This window comes from Chrysochloris asiatica, unplaced genomic scaffold, assembly GCF_000296735.1.
Source record: "Chrysochloris asiatica unplaced genomic scaffold, ChrAsi1.0 scaffold00014, whole genome shotgun sequence".
Classification (NCBI taxonomy): domain Eukaryota; kingdom Metazoa; phylum Chordata; class Mammalia; order Afrosoricida; family Chrysochloridae; genus Chrysochloris; species Chrysochloris asiatica.
In genome coordinates, this window is record NW_006408532.1 from 12,825,327 (window position 1) to 12,843,934 (window position 18,608).

The following is an 18,608-nucleotide window of genomic DNA, read 5'->3' on the forward strand; positions in this document are numbered from 1 at the left end:
CCCCTGGCTCTCAGAAAAACACAGGTCTGGGCAGAGTCAAGGTACAAGCATCTTCCATCTGACACATTAATAGCAAGAAAGGTGTGGGAAAGGAGGAGGCTTGTTACACTTCTCACAGAGACAAAGCATTTGACAAAGGACCCTGCTGACCGCTCATCACACTGAGAGGATTACTGACATCACTGCAAAGGGTTTCCATGATTGGAGAAGTACAAGCATACATCTATCTACACAGGTAGCTCTTGTTCTTCAGGGAGACCAGAAGATGGAGATGATCAAACCACAGAAGTGGCAATTTGTAAGAAAAGGACTCCGTTTTCTCAAAATTTTTATTCAGGGGTATGGAAGTCAAACTTACGTAACCACTATTTTTAATGCTTGAATTTCTAGTTAAGGAATTGCAAGATATGAGAGAAAAAAAGGTTGGTAACTGCTCCTGCAAAGAAACAACAATTAAATGCTGCTATTAACAATGACTGGGTCAGAATACGCAAAAGGAAAACAAACGCATACTTGGCCCAGTTTCTAACTAGCTTTTCTGCCATAAAGGCAAAAGCCAGCTGCTTTGTTAATTATTCATAAGGTGGGTTCTGAAATGACATAAAAGGAAAGCAAGTCAGTGGTGAAGAATTTGCATATGCAGACTGAAATGCAAAAGGTAGTATCAACTTATGGGCACAGTGGCTGATCCTATCTTGTGAACTCAATACCTTTAGGGTGATGAACATGTGTCTATTCCCCCAAACCTCCAAAGTAACAGGAGAAAAAAAGAACAGTGGAGAGCTTTATATTTATAGTGGGTGAGAGACTGATAATGTTACACTCATTATCAATCAAGTGTGACAATCAGTTAGCAGATCAGAGAAATAATATATTTATTTCCTTCATGGAACTTTAACACTGGGGAGTAGCTCCATGCCAATATTCCTGTAAACAAAAGGTAAACAGCTTGGCTTGTTTCTTGGTATTAACAAGTTCAACAGTGACAAGGATGAAAGAAATCGCAAAACCATCTTCTCTAAGAATCACTTATTATAGCATCTACTCTGATGACCCAGGTCAGGCTGAAATAGTTGCAACCCCACCAGAATATTCAAAATACCTCTGACTGAAACCAAAAGCAAAGTAAAAGATTAAAGTGTGGGTTATTTATTTCCCGGTGCTTTTATCACGACCCCTGAAATTCAGCCGCGTAACAACTAATCATGTATCACACAAGCTGAATCTGTCTAACTTTCAGCAAATGACTATACTCTGCACAGCTGCACTGTGCCAAAAAGTCAATTCCTCTTGAGATACCACACTCCAGTACTTGTCTAAAAGCAGATTCTTATGAAAACCCTTATAGAATGCCAAATTTACTTTTGGAAAATGCTGGGGACAATATTGTTAGGAAAAAAACCTAGAAGGATACACAGTAATTAAATCTCAGCAGTTTATGGAGCAATTACTGCAGACTTCACCTTTTGATCCAGTGCTGTTCTAATTTGGTCAAGTGTTATGACCATAAAAAAAGACTGCTTTCATAAAGTGCCAACATACATAATGTTGTTGTTGTTACATGCTGCCAAGTCAGTTCTGACTCATAGCGACCCTGTAATAGGGTTTCCAAGGAGCGGCTGGTAAGTTTGAATCTGGTGGTTCAAAACAACTTTGCTGTCCAGAGCATTAAACCACAGCACCACGCCAGGACTCCAACATAACATACATTATACATGCTCAAAAAAATATCTGCTGACTAAGCAGTTTTGTCCTGTTAAGGTCTCCCAGCTTTTGCCCTTGTCCCCCTAAAGTCTAATCCCACACTGCTGCCAGATGACCTTTTCAAAGTCAAGTCAGATCAGGTCACATCTCTGTTCCATGGCCTTCAGTGGCTTCTATTTCACCTACAGTAAAATGTAATCTCTATGACAGTCTCCCCACCTGGCATGCTCTGTACCCTTCAACTCCTCCCCTTGTGTTGCTTACACTGCTTTGAGTGCCTCTGCTCTGGCTGTTCTCACTGACTGGAATACCTTTTCTTCAAAGAGCTGCATGGCTCATCCTTTTTCACAACTATCACAGCGCTTCACTCTGACCACTATTTAAAATGAACTCTGCCCTACCACCCTTTGATCGCCCTTCTCTGCTCTATTTCTTTTCAGAGCTCTTAGCACCATCTACTAGACTACCTAGCTTATTTGCTTATGTATGTATGCATATGTGTGTATGTGTGTGTGTGTGTGTGTGTGTGTGTGTGTGTGTATGTTTAGGGTGCTCATTGTCCACTAGAATGTTGGCCTCACAAAGGCTAACTTTTTATCTGTTCTGATCCCTGAGGTATCCTAAGCACTTGGAACAGTGTCCAATTCAATACATATTTATTGAACAACTGGTTTCCAAAAATATATTTCTATTCATAAAAAGAAGAAAGGATACAGTATTAGTAAATTAGCATGGCATTTTTCTCAAAACCGCAGGCAACTATTGAAAAGAACTGTGGATCCACTAATATGGAGCAAGTCTCACTGGCACATGAGTTAGTCACTAGCCAAGGCACAGTTCCACTATAAAAAATGATCAGTTAATATAAGCCCCTAGTCCTCATCCTTGCTCATTTCTCAAAGTGAACTGTTAAGTCCACACTTAATGCTTGGTGATCCCAGAAGCCAACTTATCATATAAAAAGTATGAATATTAAATTAATAGTTAACTCTTTTGCAAATTTCCTAGGAATTGGGACCATGGTCTATGGCTCTAACTCAGCATGTTCTTTGTCATTTTTCTTTGTGCTTTTAAATAGGAACAGTTTAGGTATAATATTTCCAGCCCTTACTTTCATCTCTAATTTCTATCTCTACAACTATTTCTACCGACTTGTTATATCTACTTTTCAAAGACACAGAAAAATGGATCCGTAAGATCCATGTTGTTGGGTCAAAGCTCCAGTCCTGCTGTAAGCCAAGATAAAGTCTCATTTGTATAAAATGGGAGGAAGGATGAAATTAACATTTAATATCATTTTAAAGCCTTCCGTGCCTGATTCCAAATGCTGCAGAGATTGAAGGCTTTTGCTGGTGAGTAGAGATTCCTGGTTGGCCTCTCAAGTCATTCGGGGGTATATGCGTAGAGATGGGGGCGGTATCTGCTGGGCTATCTACTCTCTAATCACCTAAGAAATCTACTGACCTTTTTTTGCCCAGGAGACCCTCCTTTCACTGGAGTGCACATAATCTTCAAATACTGTCTGTAAGACTGTGGCTCGCTCACGGATTTCCTGGGGGCCAACAGCACAGGATTTCTGGGAGGGTGACGGAAGGATTAAAGAAAAGACAGAATTGGAGTCAGGAATAATGAAGCAGTTTATAATAGATTTAATAACAGTAAAATCACACAGTAACCACCTAGGGGCCAACAAGGGTAATCCTCTCAATATTACTAGGGAAAAAAAAGAGGAGCTATAAAGATGTTAAAGTCAAGAAAAGGATGGCATTGTGAGGAAGCAGATCTATTCTATTTATTTATTTACTTATTGATTTACTTTCCTTCCTGGCCTCTTATCACTCATGCAAAATGAGAGATGATTTGAAATTTTCCAATACCAATTCAAGCACTTAAACCATCGTTGAACATAAGCGATTTTCGAATGAATCTTGTGTCTCCTACTTAGGCCTTAATCTTTTCACTCCCTTACATTTATCAATGACACACTGATTAGAGCATCCAACAGTAATCTGCCTAAAATTTAGCCTTAAAAAAGTTATTCCTCCTGGTGTGGCTCTGTGTGTTAATACACCAGACTGCAAAGTCATTTGAATTACAAGGTCGGCGGTTCAAGCTCACCAGCTGCTCCTCGGAAACCCTATGCAGGGTCGCTATGGGTCAAAATCGACTCCACGGTACTTAACAACAACCACCCTAGAATGAGAGCACACTTCCTTAATTCTAAGAGAGGTTCAGATTTCTCCATGTTTCAGATTCTTTTAACTTCACTTAATCCATAACCATGGAGGCCCTATATTATGCTGAGATTCCAGAAGCTAAGTAAGGAATGGGCTGTTCCAACAAACCACATTCAAAGAAGACTGCCTGGATCTTTGCAGTAGATGGTCCCTCTGAAAGATACAACATCTATATTATCTACACGAACCCTAAAACCAAAAAAAAAAAAAAATCCACTGCTCAATTCTGACTCAGTGACTGTAGGACAAAGTAGACAGAATTGCCCATAGTGTTTCCTAGGCCATACAATTCACAGAGTAGACTGCCACCTCTTCTTCCAAGAGAGTGGCTGGTGGGTTCCAACCACCAAGCAAGTGCTTAACCACTGCACCACCAGGGCTCTACAGATGGCAAATGGTAACATAAATTTTCTTTTCATTCTTTAACAGTCCTAAAAAAAAAAAAGACTTCTTTACATCCCTACTAAAAACTAGTGGTTTTTGTTTCCTGTATCTCAAACATGGATCCTTTCAATTTAAGGTGAAATCTAAGCGAACAGTTTCTCTAATTCCATTTGGCTCCAGTGCCTCCCCAACAATATTGATCTAATTTAAGTAGTGTTACTAGGCCTGGATACCTCATGTCCCTCACCCACTTGTGGGGCACAGTGTGCAACCCAGCCCCTGCTTCTTTCAACTTTTGTAGAGAACAGGGTGCAAGTGCCTGTGTTTGACTACCTGGGCCAAACCTACCCTCACAAGACTGTCTCTCACTTTTAAAGCTGCCAGAGGAAGAACAAAGGGGAGAGAAGAAAAAGCCTCATTTTTTGGATCGATGTTCATCTCTGGATTAATAGAGACTTAACAACCTGAAAATGTTTTTGGTTTAGTCAAATCACTCCTGCTACCTGTTTGGTTGATGACAGCCTAGCTGATTTCACAGTACATGGTCCCCCTAAGGGTTTCATCCAGGAAAATGTCAAGAGAAAAGTCATTCAGGAGCTGTGTTACGAAAGTGGACATTTGCTGTTGTCATTAACAAGGATTTTTTTACCCTCTTAACTGATGTGAAATGCAAACTTTTTTTTTTTTTTGGGTGCCCTCCTTTCGTTAAGCCACCTCAGCAGAGCAACTGTCACCTTCCTGGTGGGTTTTTTTTTTTTTTTTTTTTTATGAATGTGAAATTAGCGAGGATGCCCTTTCCCCTGGCGGACAGAATCCTCTGTTATTAAAAAGTAAAGCACTTTAATAATGAAAACTTTTTCCTCTTTTTCCTGTGTTTTAACTGTTTAAAATTAATGAGAAGGGCAGAATGGTTGTCAAAGCGATATTGAAAGCCGGGCATCCAGGACCGAATAAGCACAAAAATCCCTCTAGAGTGTTAAATAAACAGAGCTCCAGCCCTCTCCGAATCCCTCTGTTGGTTATTGTATACATTCTGTAACAGCTCTCAGAATAGATCTGAGAGCCAGGGAGGCAGAGAGGTTTCAGAATTCCAATAAAGGCCTCAAATTAAAGACAGCCTGGTGCGAATTCCAGGAGAAAATTAAAGAGACCTCAAGCTTAAGTGACAGGTGACTTGCCTGTGTGTCACAACTGTCAGGGGATTTAGTGATAATATGGCAATATATTACAAAGGGCTTTTCTTATTCCCCCCTTTAGGTTTCAAAATGAGGCATCTTTTCTTCCCAACCTGAAAAAAAAACCAAAAAACATATACACACATATATAATGTGAGTATGTATACTAGTGAAATATGTAGGGGGAGAAAAACGATAAAATAAGGTTCACATGTTTAAAATGATGAGGTCAGTTTCTGTAAAATATAAGAAAAAGTTAATGGCAGAAAACATAATATATTTAGGAAAAAGCATTTCTTACTCTTCCCTTCTTTCCCGCCCTCACTTCCAGAAATACTTTATTTTAAAATTGCCCCTCTTGAGAATGAATGAGGTATTTTTTTTTCAGTTGTCTTCTGGGGAGGACAGTCTAAATTTAAACTGAAGACAGAGGGGGGCAGAGTTATGCACCACCATCTCCAGGCCCAGACAAGTAAAATCCTCCCGTAATGAGAACGGGTCAAACCCCTGCAGGCACATGAATACTCTGCAGGACTGACTGGCTTTCCCACCCTCAAAGACACACTGATGCAGTACTGGTAATGAAGCTAACTTGCAACCAATGGACCACGGACAGTTTAGAAAATTACAGTTTTAGCTTTCTTAGTCCTTTATCAGTAAGAGCCTACTGATCTTGGAGCGAACAATCAAAGAGGACTAAGCAAGAGGCTACTGGTCTTCTTTGATATCTCACAATGCCAGTGACTTTTTTTTTTTTTTGGGGGGGGTTAGGATAAGTTTACAGGCATATTTCATAGGACAAAATAAGACTTGTAGAAAAAACATGGTTTGGTGTGTGTGCTTGAATATGAGCCTATACTTATTATACTTGCAAGATGAAAATCTCTTAACTAATCAAGGAGCCACAGATGAATCTAAGACAACTAGGCCAAACTGTTTATGTCGTAAAAAGTTTTAGGTGGTAGCAGTGGTGGGTGATGGTGTTGTAAAGTAAAGCAACAAGACAACAACAAAAAAGCATATGTCTTGGTATTACCAACTTTCAAGATATTTTTAAAACGAAGTGAAAGGATTTTGTTTTAATCACTTTATTGCGAAGGTGAGTTTTACTCCCATGGTCCCTAGAACCTTCTGCGTGCTTCTCAGTAAAGTTGAAAGATCAAATTTATTCTCTTTGTAGGTAGGTGAACATTCACACACCCAGACGCAGCTATATATATTTTATATACCTAAATATGAAATATACATTTTACAGATGCTTCACTCGTTTTCTGTTCACAGAAGCCTAAAAATTTGTGTGCCAAAAGGGCATTTACAGTGGACTTCATTTGAGCTGGGTGAAGACTAGGGGCATTATAATGAGGTGTCTGGCTATATGTGTAAATGGCTTAACTATTGAACCCACATTTGTTTTCCTAGCATTAGTGCATATGCTAGTGGAAACTGTCTAAATTGAGCAGAGCAATTAACCTACTGTAGTTCTTACACAAGATGGAACTTGAAACTGTGTCTAGGAGCTACTTTATTCTTTTTACTATTCACATGGATCACACACATAAAATACTCTGAAGGCTGTAAAACCATGTGATAATTAGTGATATAGTAAATTTTAGTATTTCTTTTTCCTCTGAATTAAAGTTTTATTTTGTCAAACCAACCAAATCTTTATCTATGACATCTAGAGTCTGATATGTAACTAATTTCACTTTCTAAGTTAACCAGCTATTTTAGTGTCAGTGAAACTCCAATTTTACTTCTTCTTGTTGTTAAGCACCATTGAGCAGGTTCTGACTCAATAGCAACCCTATATGTAACAGGATGTCCAAGGAGTGGCAGGTGGATCTGAACGACCAACCTTGCGATTTAACCCGAGCTTGCAGTCGAGTGCTTATCCTACAGTGCCATACCAGGACTCCACCAATTTACTTAGCTTTTTAAAAACAACAACAAAGATCCACAAACTTCAAAAATGTTGGAAGCAGTCAATTCATTCCTGTACTTCAGGTCAGGAGCTTGGGGCTGAAATACGATGGAGAGAACTTACTTTGGTAAATCTTAAAAAAGATTCCTGAACTATGCTGAGCACTTTACGCCTTGGTTTATTTACTTATATTTATGTGATTTGCCCAAGGTCAAAGAGCTACTAGTAGCGAAGGAAGGATTCAAACCCATGTCTGTCTGACTCTGGGATGTGCCTCTTACCAATGAGCTTATAAAACACACCTCAAAAGTCTCAGGGAGTCTTTCAGGCTGGGTTCAAGTCAGGTTAAAGCTTAGGGAGAAATGATGCTGCAAAGTCACAGAGGGCAGATGTTTAAAACAAAAAAACAACTGTGCCTTGTTCCTGACAGAGCAGAGGGAAATGCAGCTGCTCTGTTCCTTCTTTGGGGAAATGTCCTTCATGAGTAGGTGAATGCCCTTCCCCAGCTTCCCAGGGGATGTGCAGATGCACACAGTGATCAACTCCCTGGAGAGAAACGATCTGTTCTCATGGGATAAATACTGACACCAAAGTTGGTCCCTGATACAATAATAGGAAAGACTAAATTGGTCAAATTTAACATCTCATGTTACAATTTTACTGCTTGCTCTCATTGCTCTCATTTCTGGAGAGAAGGCAGAGGCTTATGTTCCAATGTTTATGATGCAGCAAACTAGGCACCACACTTCTTGTCACTGAGCATGGGCCATGCTGCCATATCTGCTACCAAATGATACGACCAAATAATAAAAACATTCAGTACTATGCATGGTACTTGAGACTTTAGGGCTATTGCTCACCCAGTCCATCCATCTTATGAGAAGAATACTATTAGCTTTGTTTTATACATGAAGTAAAAATGTGCTTAGAAAGATCAGTGCTTGCCCAAAATCCTATGGCTCATAAGTGGCAGATCAGGAATTTGACCTTAAGGTCCAATCACTCTGCTATGTTGTCTCCACAAGCAGTTCTCCTGTGGCTCCACATGGCTATTCTGTCTGTGCAGACATTATTATGAAAAAAATAATCTTATCTAAGAAGAGGTCCTTTTCTACATTATTAATGAACCTCAGTGAGGATAGACCTGGCCTGTTCCTAGTTAGCAGTATCTGAGGTACTGTTAGATAAGACTTAGTATGCCTTCTAGAATCCTGACTAAAGTTCACAATAGTTCCAAAAGAACAGCAGTGTGTCAAGACCAATGAGTTTGGTTACTGGTCAATTCTCTTGGTAACAAACTGCTATTAAAAGGTGATTCAAATTCTAGTGTGGCTGCAACTGAATGTTAAATAGCTTTGTTCACAGAGATTTCTGTTGTGGTACCAGTTATTGCCTAATTTTTACCTCTAATTTGAGTGATTACCCAATTTGAAATCACTTAATTAAAAAAAAAAATTGAATCCCATTTTCTTGGTTTAGCTAATACTAATGGAAACAGGGGGTCCTGATGTGGTGCTGTAGGATAAGCACTAGACTGCGAATCACAGGGTCGACAATTCAAACCCACCAGCCAGTTAATCCTGGAGTCCCTACACAGGATCCTTATGAGTTAGAACCAACTCAATGGCACTTTACAACAACATTGGAAACACACCGATAATAGAGTTAAGAAAATGTATTTTGATGTTAAGACTGCCTGATTTCAAATTCCAAGGAGATAATGATTATCAGTATGACCTCGTGTTATTTCCTTAACCTAACTTGTTTCCTCATCTATAAACTGGGACAATACTGTCTACTTTAAAGGGTTGCTATGATGATTAAGGAGTCCTGGTGTGGCACTATAGGATAAGCGCTCGATCACAAGGTCGGTTTGAACCGCAAGGCCAGCAGTTCAAATCTACCAGAGGTTCCTTGAAAACCCTACACAGGGTGGCTATGAGTGGGAACTTACCAACATGAGGATTACACGAAATTATACATGAAAAGAACTAAGCTAAAGACCAAGTCTGTGACAGAAACTAAGTTAACAATAATTGTGGCACTGTGGGTTAATGCACTGGACAGCAAAGTCACTTTGAAATGCAAGGTCAGTGGTTCAAGCTCATCAGCTGCTCCTTGGAAACCCTATACAGGGTCACTATGGTCAAAATCTACTTAACAGCACTTAACAACAAGAGCATGTATGGCTATTTCCTCTTCTTTTATTATGTAATTTCCTTAGGCACTGCTTGGAACAAGAGAATTTAAGTGAAGGACAATCAAATCTAGTACCTGCCTCATGGAGAATATTGATCCAAATAAAGATATATGTTGTTGTTGTTAAGAGCCCTGATAGGGGCCCTGTATAGGGTTTCCGAGGAGCCGCTGGTTAGCTTGAACACCTGACCTTGCGGTTCAAACCAACCGTGCATTCCAGCGCATGAACTCACAGCACCATACCAGAACTAAGTAGCTTGACTACTTGGCTTTGATTTTTGGCACAGTAGGATTAGCACAGGATTGCGAACCAAAAGGTTCAAACCCAGCAGCTGCTCCTTGGAAACCCTATACAGGGTAGCTACAACAACAGTAATCCTTAGTCATAAGCAAATGAATACAATATATTCAAATAATTACTATTTCATGAACAAAATTATATATAGCAACACTATACACACATACAAAGACACAAGAATATATGTAATATACGCTGAGGTGTGGAAATGATTGCCTAGCAGGGGTAAAGTTAGGATGTTCAGGGCTGCCAACAACTGTTCAAGAACTCCATATGGAATTGCATGGATAATAAAATTATTCTTCTTAATAATTTCAACTTTACTCTTCCTCTGTGTATATAGCACACCCACATTAAAAAACAGATGAACTCAATTTGCTTGAAAGGAGACACAGAGATATTTATTTTATTCAAGCTATCTTGGATGAATGAATCTAGCCAGTGGTCCTTGTTGGTAATATGGCGAGGGACCACTGGGGTTGAACATGTAATGCTGCCTCCAAACTCATTCTGGCCTACATCTCCTTTCTGGGAAGCCTGCTGCTCCGTGGCTGGCTTCCAGAATGGACTACAGCCCATTAGCTGGATGATACCAATAAGCACATCCAGAAGCCTCAAAGAGAAAAAACATAATCAAGATCTGTCCTTATCTAATTTTCAGGGTTAAAACATAGGTTTTGCTTGACAAAAGAAAAAACGAACCCATATACAAAATCTACGTTCCTCCAAATCAAGAAATGGATCACGTAGTTAGCAGCAAGTACAATAAATAATAAAATTCACCTGGTTTCCCCATCGCCGTCTTTTAAAATAATCATCTCTTGTCAAAACAGACAAAATATCTTCCATCTTAATCTCGGAAATACTGTAAAAGGAAGGGTATATCAAGGTAAATTTTTTATTCTTTCAAAAACAGCCCAAATTTTGATACACAGAAGTGGCTTATCCTCAAGCTAGTTAGGCACAAAGTAGAGCTTACAGCTTCACAAGAAAGGGAATTTCTTCCTAAACCTTTAGGAACTTAAAAGGAAATAGAGTATTTTTTTGCAGGAACAGGTAAGTCAATATTCTTGAAAATTTCTTTCCTTTGGATTAATTTAAAATATGCTATGTTTAGAATTTCCTTTATAGGGAAGATATTATTTCTTAATAAATCCTGCATAGTAAATATGTAGGCCTGCTTGTTGGTATACTATCTTGATTCTAGCAGAAGCAGATGAAATTTTTAAATATATCAGATTTTCCCTTTCCCTTTATACTTAGATAGTAATTTCTAAAGGGTGGATAAAGATCCTTTCATAACTACTAGAGTAAATAGCACAGTGAAAGCTAACAAGTGGCCAAAGCTTCTTTTCCACAGGACCAGAACAATCTATTCCACCCTGGGTACCTTGACTATTCTTGTCCTTTTAACTATTAAAGGGTAAAGAACAAATGATGTCTGATGAATCTACAGCTATGTGCAAACTGCTGAAATCAGACATTAGATTTCCACATATGAGCAGAAGCCACTGGAAGCAAGAACACAACAGTCCATTCCACCCTGTCGGCAGGTGGGACATCTGGAGAGTCTATACTTCATCCAACTGCCTGGGAGGTCACAGTGCTCAAATATGGAACACAGATCTGGAATCATGTCTCAGAGACTGAAGAGGAAATATGAGCTCTTGAAAACATACTTCCCAGGGAGAAAGAAAAATGGAAGGAGGAGCTCTGGGGGTGGGGAAACAGATCATAAAAAGATAAATGATTTTTTTTGTATGTTGTTTTTTTTTGAAAATGTAACAGCAAATTAAAACAAGAATGGCAACCTCTTATGTGGGAGACGACACTTCTCCCCCTTTCCCCTAAAGGTTACTCTGACAAAGCTATGAATGAAAATGTCAAGTCTTTGACAGCGATTTACCTGAAATGTGTCATCTCTTCCCTAAACACCCCCAGCCCCCACTCCTCAACGTTCTCTCTTGCTGCTGCCAGCTCACAGCCCTATGGGTATGTGGAATCTTTCTACAGCAGTTAAGAGTCACTTGAAGAAGGTAGAGCATGCATCGAAAGCGTGGCAGTCAGAGGAAAATGCTCATGGTTTTATGGAAAATTTATTTTTCATATGAGAGAGAACTGTTAATGGCTATTAAATTTGCCTCTTATTTATGCCTGGAAAGCTGACGGAAGGTGGAAACCTAGCTCAGACCTAGCTTCTTTCTTTCTCTATATCACTTGCCTCTATTTGTGACATTTTCTTCTTTACGAGGGGGGGAAAAAAAAGGAGGGAAAGAAACATAAGAACTTGAAGTCAAATCTTAAAGGGGGAAAGGAAAACAAGAATAATGCCATTCAGTCAGGGGTACAAAACCTCTATATGTCCCAGAAAGGTAGTTTCCTAAACACACAGAAGTGCTGACATTTCAGCAAAGGTATAGCTCTTACGCTAGGAGACCACTCCCGGAAGTGGACAGGAGCTGAGAGTGAACTGTAGCGTTTTATAGTTTTAACAAGTCTTCTTAAGTCTAAGAACTCTTTTCCTCTGAGGAACAAAACAAATCCACTCTGATTATTTATGGTTCTAGACTCCACGGCACATAACAACAACAACATCATCCCACCTTACTATAAAAATAGATAAATGAATACATTCAAGGAACTGTCTTAGTTTGATCTAAGAAATAAATGTTTTGATGAAGCATTTACATTTTAATAAACCAACGATGATTTTCATTGGAAACATATTTAAAGGGGAGGTAGAAAAAAAAGTAAAAAGTTGGTAAACACAAAGTCAAAAGGATACAGAAATAAGGTTCTAAGCCTTTTGACAGAGGCAGCAACGGCCCAGGGCACCTGTCTCTTGGCCTGGCTGCTAAATTAAATTGTCAGGGTTTGTTCCAGTGCTCAGGATATGAAGGCACGCGGCAATGTGTTGTGATGGCCCTTGCTGCCGGGAGCCTCGGCCTGCCTTTCTGAATCTCCTCTGTAATTCACCAGCCATGCCAGCATCCCGCTGCCTGGCTCTCATGTTCTTATATACAAAACATATACATTCTTCTTCCTCTGTTTAATGAAAGTACTAGGAATGCACCTTTTTGATTCCCAAAACATTCAGGTCTGCTTCTTTCCACTGTACACTTTGTAACTAGTTCTTAAATTCATTTTTTCATCTTTTGGTTTTAAGTCAAAGAAACAGTCTATTGTAGATATCGTATGCATAGTCCTTCCTCTAACAGAGATTAGAAAGTATAAGTCATGACTATACTTTCTTAATAGAAGATTTTGACTTTTCTAGGTTGATTATATCTGCCCAGTGAAGCAGTCCATGGGGTAGGGCACTGCAATAGTTGAGTTTTCAAGCTAGAAATAAACCACAACCAAGGACACAGCATTTTACCCCTTAAAACGAATGCTCTTTAACTACCCTCTATGTCCTCCTCTCTAGAGATCAAAATCTTTTCCTGTCAGTAGTTCCCTAATCTGTATCTGATCCTTTTCAACTTTCTCCTTTGCAATGTGACAGGTATGCTGAATTTGGTAGCATACCAGTTTTTCCGATGACATCACAGAGGACAATTGGCTTGCTAATAGTGTTCATGCCAATTATCATTTTCCCTTTGCAATTTTCGGATTATATACTGGAGCCATTCATAGGAATCAAGCTAAATAGGTTTACTAAAGCTAAGTTAAGAAAGCATAGAAAGATAGAGGAACTTATGGTGCTAACTCTGGTATTAGAAAATTCTTGTTTGTCTTCGTAACTGCTATTGCTCTCATTTTTTTCTGAGATCATGTTGATGTGAGTAAGCACAGGAGGCATCCAGAGAGTTGCTGGCCGAATGAAAGGATATGAATTTGTCGGTCTAGGGCAGGAGGAGAAAAAGGAGCTGTAGAATGACAGACCGCCAAGACGCAATGACAGAAGTTTTTATTGTGGGAAGACAAAATTCTGAAAATATTTTCTATATATACACAAGTTCTTCTGTGACAGAGAATAAAGATACTGAACTTAAAGTCAATGGGAACAGAATAAAGGATGAAAAAAGAAAGGGTTATGCCAATGAGCTTTCATTTTTATTCCAGTAGGTTTCTGGAGCTCATCTTCCTAATAGGGTGCCAACCTAGACACGGAAAAGGTGTCAAGGAGAAATCCCAGTTGCCTCCAGCCTCTGGAAATGCAGAACATAACTGGAAAGAAAGTTCTTGGAGAGCAGTGAATAACTGGCTGGTCTGAAACTTCTCTCACAAATAAGATAAAACATGCACAACCTCCTAAAGCAAAAAGGACTCTTTCAACTGACAAAGTAGATGAAATAAAAGGAAAACCCAAACCATCTTTATTTTAGCCACTTGAAATTTTTATCTGATCCACCAGGAGTATATACCTACCTCCCTGACACCCAAAGATGTAAAGCATATTTTCTGACTAAGACTCGGTCCCTAAGTGTTAATACTAACAACCTAGCAAAGAGTTTTGAGAAGCCTTATTAGGATAATAGTGAGAGTTCTATTGTTGGAAACATGGCAGGCAGTGGTCAGGACTGCCACACAATAGCTAGTCCAAGTGGTGACGTCTCCTTAGGCCCTCCCAGACCAGGTTTCCATACCATTTCTCTGGACCTTTCAGTTCAGACATGTTATGCAATGATTTTCCCAGGTCTGTATTTTAGGGAAACTGCAGCATACCTTTGTTGTTATTGTTAGGTGCCACTGAGTTGGCTGCAACGCATAGTGACCCTGTATAGGGTTTCTGAGGCTTGAAAATCTTTGTGGGAGCAGAAAGTCACATCTTTCTTCCACAGAGCAGCTGGGGGTCTTGAACCGCCAAAATTGTGGTTAGCAGATGGAAAACATGACAATGCAAATTTATTTCTGTGATCCAGGTAAGTTATTTCTGGCTTCACTATAATTTTCCTGGCCAGGAAAAGATGTTGCTCTGTATGTGTGCTTTGTTTTGTGTTTCCTAGATGAAATGCAGTTTGATAGGAAAGGCCTGACTAAGCTTCTGTGCACTCTCACAGAACTCTGTTAAGTCCACTGGTCCAGGATGGGCTTTGGGACTTTATTCAGGAGAATGTGAGGTGCTGCCATCTGGTTGTGTGCATACAAAATGGCGGCTAGAAAGCACTGGTTGTGAAAGTATAGTACGTATTTCATCCGCCTAAATTATCTGTTTCCTGAACTTATTTTCCTGGTGAGGGAAGTTATGTGACGAGTAAAGAGTATTATTGCTGTAAAAGATAAATCAACTTTAAGGATGCAAAATGTTAACTGTGAGAATTATTCATTGTAAATATAAAAAGGTCTTGAAGAAGCTGGACATGAAGGTTGTGCACACTTATGTTACAGTGAGAGAAATGAAACACAGACCTCTCTCTCAAAGAAAAAAGAAATGCAACAGATCATTCTATTACTTAGTCTGGCAATGCAATGAAAACTGTCATGTGCTGATGGTATTAAGGGTTTTAGTTTTTGCCACTGGCTATTCTGGAACTCATTTAGGGATCACAAGGGTTAATGGTTCTTCGTCAGCTTACAAGGCCCATCCACTGTAAAAGCGACAGAAAGTTAATTAGGTGACATCAGCCGAAACCTGTTCAGGTTTCTGACTCACTTGATTTTGTGAGAAGCCAACGAGTTGACATATTCTGCCTCCGAAGGAGCCAAAATGAGCAGGCTGCTCCCATGGCAGCCAATCCGGGCAGTTCTTCCAATCCGGTGGATGTATTCTGCAGGTGAAGATGGAGCGTTGTACTAAAAAGGGTAACAAAAATGAAGGCATTCATAAATCAAGGGATTGTCATTAATTGGAAGTGCAATACCCCTCACCTGCCTCCAGGTATCCCAAGAATTAAATCCTGGTGCTATGGTTACCCTAAGACAATCACAAGAAGTCACTCAACCCTGAAACTCCTGACTTCATTGGAAATAACAAGGCTCTGACATGCAAACATGAACAGTGGCCAATTCTCAGGTAAACGAGACATCTTCTTGTCCCACTAACTACTGTTTAATTTCATTTCTCCACAGGTCTCTTCACTTTCCTATTTGCATTCTTTCACTGCAATGACTGGACAAGGAAGGAAAGGTAGGCAGGTGGGGGTAAATTTCTCCAGGATGACCACATGACCTTGGCCTACTTCCTTGGTAGACAAAGCGGTAGGAACAAGGTAACAGAGAACACTGGACAGTGCAGGATGAAGGGGGCCTATTACTGAGTTCTGGTCTGCTGCTGGGCCACAAGAGTAGGCTAGTCCCCACCACCAACCTGCTGTAGAACTCAGTTCCCAGTAAGTTACATTGCAATGCAGTTGAGAGGTGGAGGCATGCCTGCTCCCAAGGTGGCATTCTAGAAAAGGGTATATACGCTATAGCTCAGTAGAATTAATTATATGTAATGTTGTATGGTATTTCTGGAGTCCTGGTGTGGCGCTGTAGGATAAGCACTGGACTGCAAGATTGGTTTGAACCACTAGGTAGGCAGTTCAAACTCACCAGCCACTCCTCAGAAACCATATACAGCGTTGCTATGAGCCAGAACCGATGGACAAATTCGATGGCACTTAACAGTAACATGTAGTCCTGGTGTAGCGCTGTAGGACATACACTGGACCATCAAGTTGGTTTGAACAGCAAGGTCAGTAGTAGTTCAAATCCATCAGTCACTCCTTGGAAACTCTATACAGGCTCGCTATGAGTCTGAACCAACTCAATGGCACTTAACAACAACAATGGGAACAACATGATCAGCATTAGAGCTAATTAACCATAAACGAGTGAGGTTCTTTTAATTCCATTTTTTCACAAACTTTTTGAAGCCTCCTCAGATTTTTTCCTTTTTTCTTTGCTGTTACATCAATGAAAGATCAGAGGACCAATATAAATGTACTCTACGGGGAACATTAAGATCATAAATGGTCACAATACAAGAAGGCTCTAAATGATTGATTTTATGTTTGGCCTATCATATTAAAATGATCCTGTTCTCCTCTTTAATTTGTTCTTTTACCAGCAGGAAAGCTGTAGCAATGCTTCTAGTCCCAAAGTAACAGTCTGTGATGAGCAGAACACATTTTTTGGGGGTAAGCCTTGTGACAGGCATGCAGCTCCATTAAAATGTGAATAAACCACGGCTCACATAAACAGGGCATGGGTCCCCTGGCCCCCATGCAGAAGGGGCCTAAAAACACCATTCAGCAGACTAATGAAAATGAAAAACAAAACTAAAACCACTAAACTCTAGTGCTAACACCTGTACCCTCTGGCAAAGCATCTAGAGGCTGAAGGTATGTGTAAGATGCTGTCAGGAACTTAATTGCTCCCTGCAGGTCAATGTACATGGACACGGCTCTCAGGACAGCTGAGCCATCTCCTTCTGGACACAATGAAGCTTCCCAGGGGCCAGGGTAATTCCCGTTATTTTCAGATTGTTAAATCTTTCGTTTGTGACATGCATTCATCTGGGAGCAAGACAGCCTGCCACCTCCCCTATGCAACTGCATATTCTGGCTGTTCTGCTGCAGCAGTTAGGTGGGCTATGTAAAGGTAGGTTGTCAGTAAAATTGTGCGGATAAGGCTAGGTACTGCGTAGTTACTAGGGCAACACCCAAGAGGGTGATAGTAATGATTCTACTCAGAGCCAAAGCATCTACTCCTGATCATATATATTGCTGCCTCAGGCTCACACTTTAACAGCTGAAAAATTACCTGAACAATCCACGTGACTTGAGGAAGATCTAAGCCGCGAGCTGCAACATCCTTCAAAACAAAAGAGTACAGTTAGGATTGTGTTTTTAAACCTTTTTTAGATCATGGATTCTTTGATAATCTAATGAAAACTATGGGATTCACACTCTTCTCCCCAACAAAATACACACATATACATACAATTTTGTATATAATTACAGGGGTTTCATGGACCAACTAAAGTCCATTTGTGATGAAAACTGATTTAGGGGAAAGCAGTATAGAACCCACTGATGAAGCAGTCGTACATAACCTCTTTCAATCTGCAGGTTAGAAAAGCCCATATCTGACAGGGTCTTTGAAGAATTACTAGTTGTGTCAATTAAGAATTCTGAAAACTTCTGGCATATTTTACTACTTTTGTATTTTAGCCGGGGGTGGGGGTGGGGGTGGGGAACGGGGACAAAAAGCCCTGATGAATATATTCATGGGTTATTATTTCCAGCCCATGTCTATCAATAATGCCTAAAAATCCTATGATCCCTCATGCTAGTCAGTGGTAAAGGTGAGTTGCAAAGTGTTTACTGAGTTGCAAAGTGTTTACAAAGAGTTGCAAAGTGTTACTAGCTCAGAGAGCAGTAAGTATCTATCAAGTAATGCCCTGTCCCTTCTGACAGTTAAATGAGTGCGTGGACCAAACCCGTCAACCACTCCAAAAACTTGGAGAAGTAAACCACTATAATACAGCAGTGGAGATTTAGTGTTTCTTTTCAGCTGGTTGCCGCTCAAAAAGAGCAAAAACTCCCTTGCTAGCTCTAGTTTCTGACCATTTTAACTGAGAGATTAGAAATTTGGAATCCCCTAGGGTTTTTAATCAATAAATTAGACTCAGCTTTCATTTTTAAATTTAATAGTCACAATAAGAATATCCACAGTCAGCATTTAATAAGCACGTACTACATAGCAGACACTGTGCTAAGTATTTTCTTAACTAATCCTCAAAACAACTCTTTGTAGTAGGT

The 18,608-nt window shown here is 39.9% G+C and overlaps 1 protein-coding gene across 1 annotated transcript in view; it reads right to left on the minus strand.

Annotated features, from left to right (window-relative positions):
• Positions 1-18,608, minus strand: part of DDX31 (DEAD (Asp-Glu-Ala-Asp) box polypeptide 31) — a 74,722-nt gene that overhangs the window by 24,606 nt on the left and 31,508 nt on the right. Inside the window, exons 14-17 of the mRNA XM_006834995.1 lie at positions 17,608-17,658; positions 15,515-15,654; positions 10,702-10,783; positions 3,169-3,280 (exon numbers count right to left, since the gene is read on the minus strand). Coding sequence (XP_006835058.1) covers positions 3,169-3,280; positions 10,702-10,783; positions 15,515-15,654; positions 17,608-17,658 — 385 coding nt within the window. The remainder of the gene's footprint in view (positions 1-3,168; positions 3,281-10,701; positions 10,784-15,514; positions 15,655-17,607; positions 17,659-18,608) is intronic.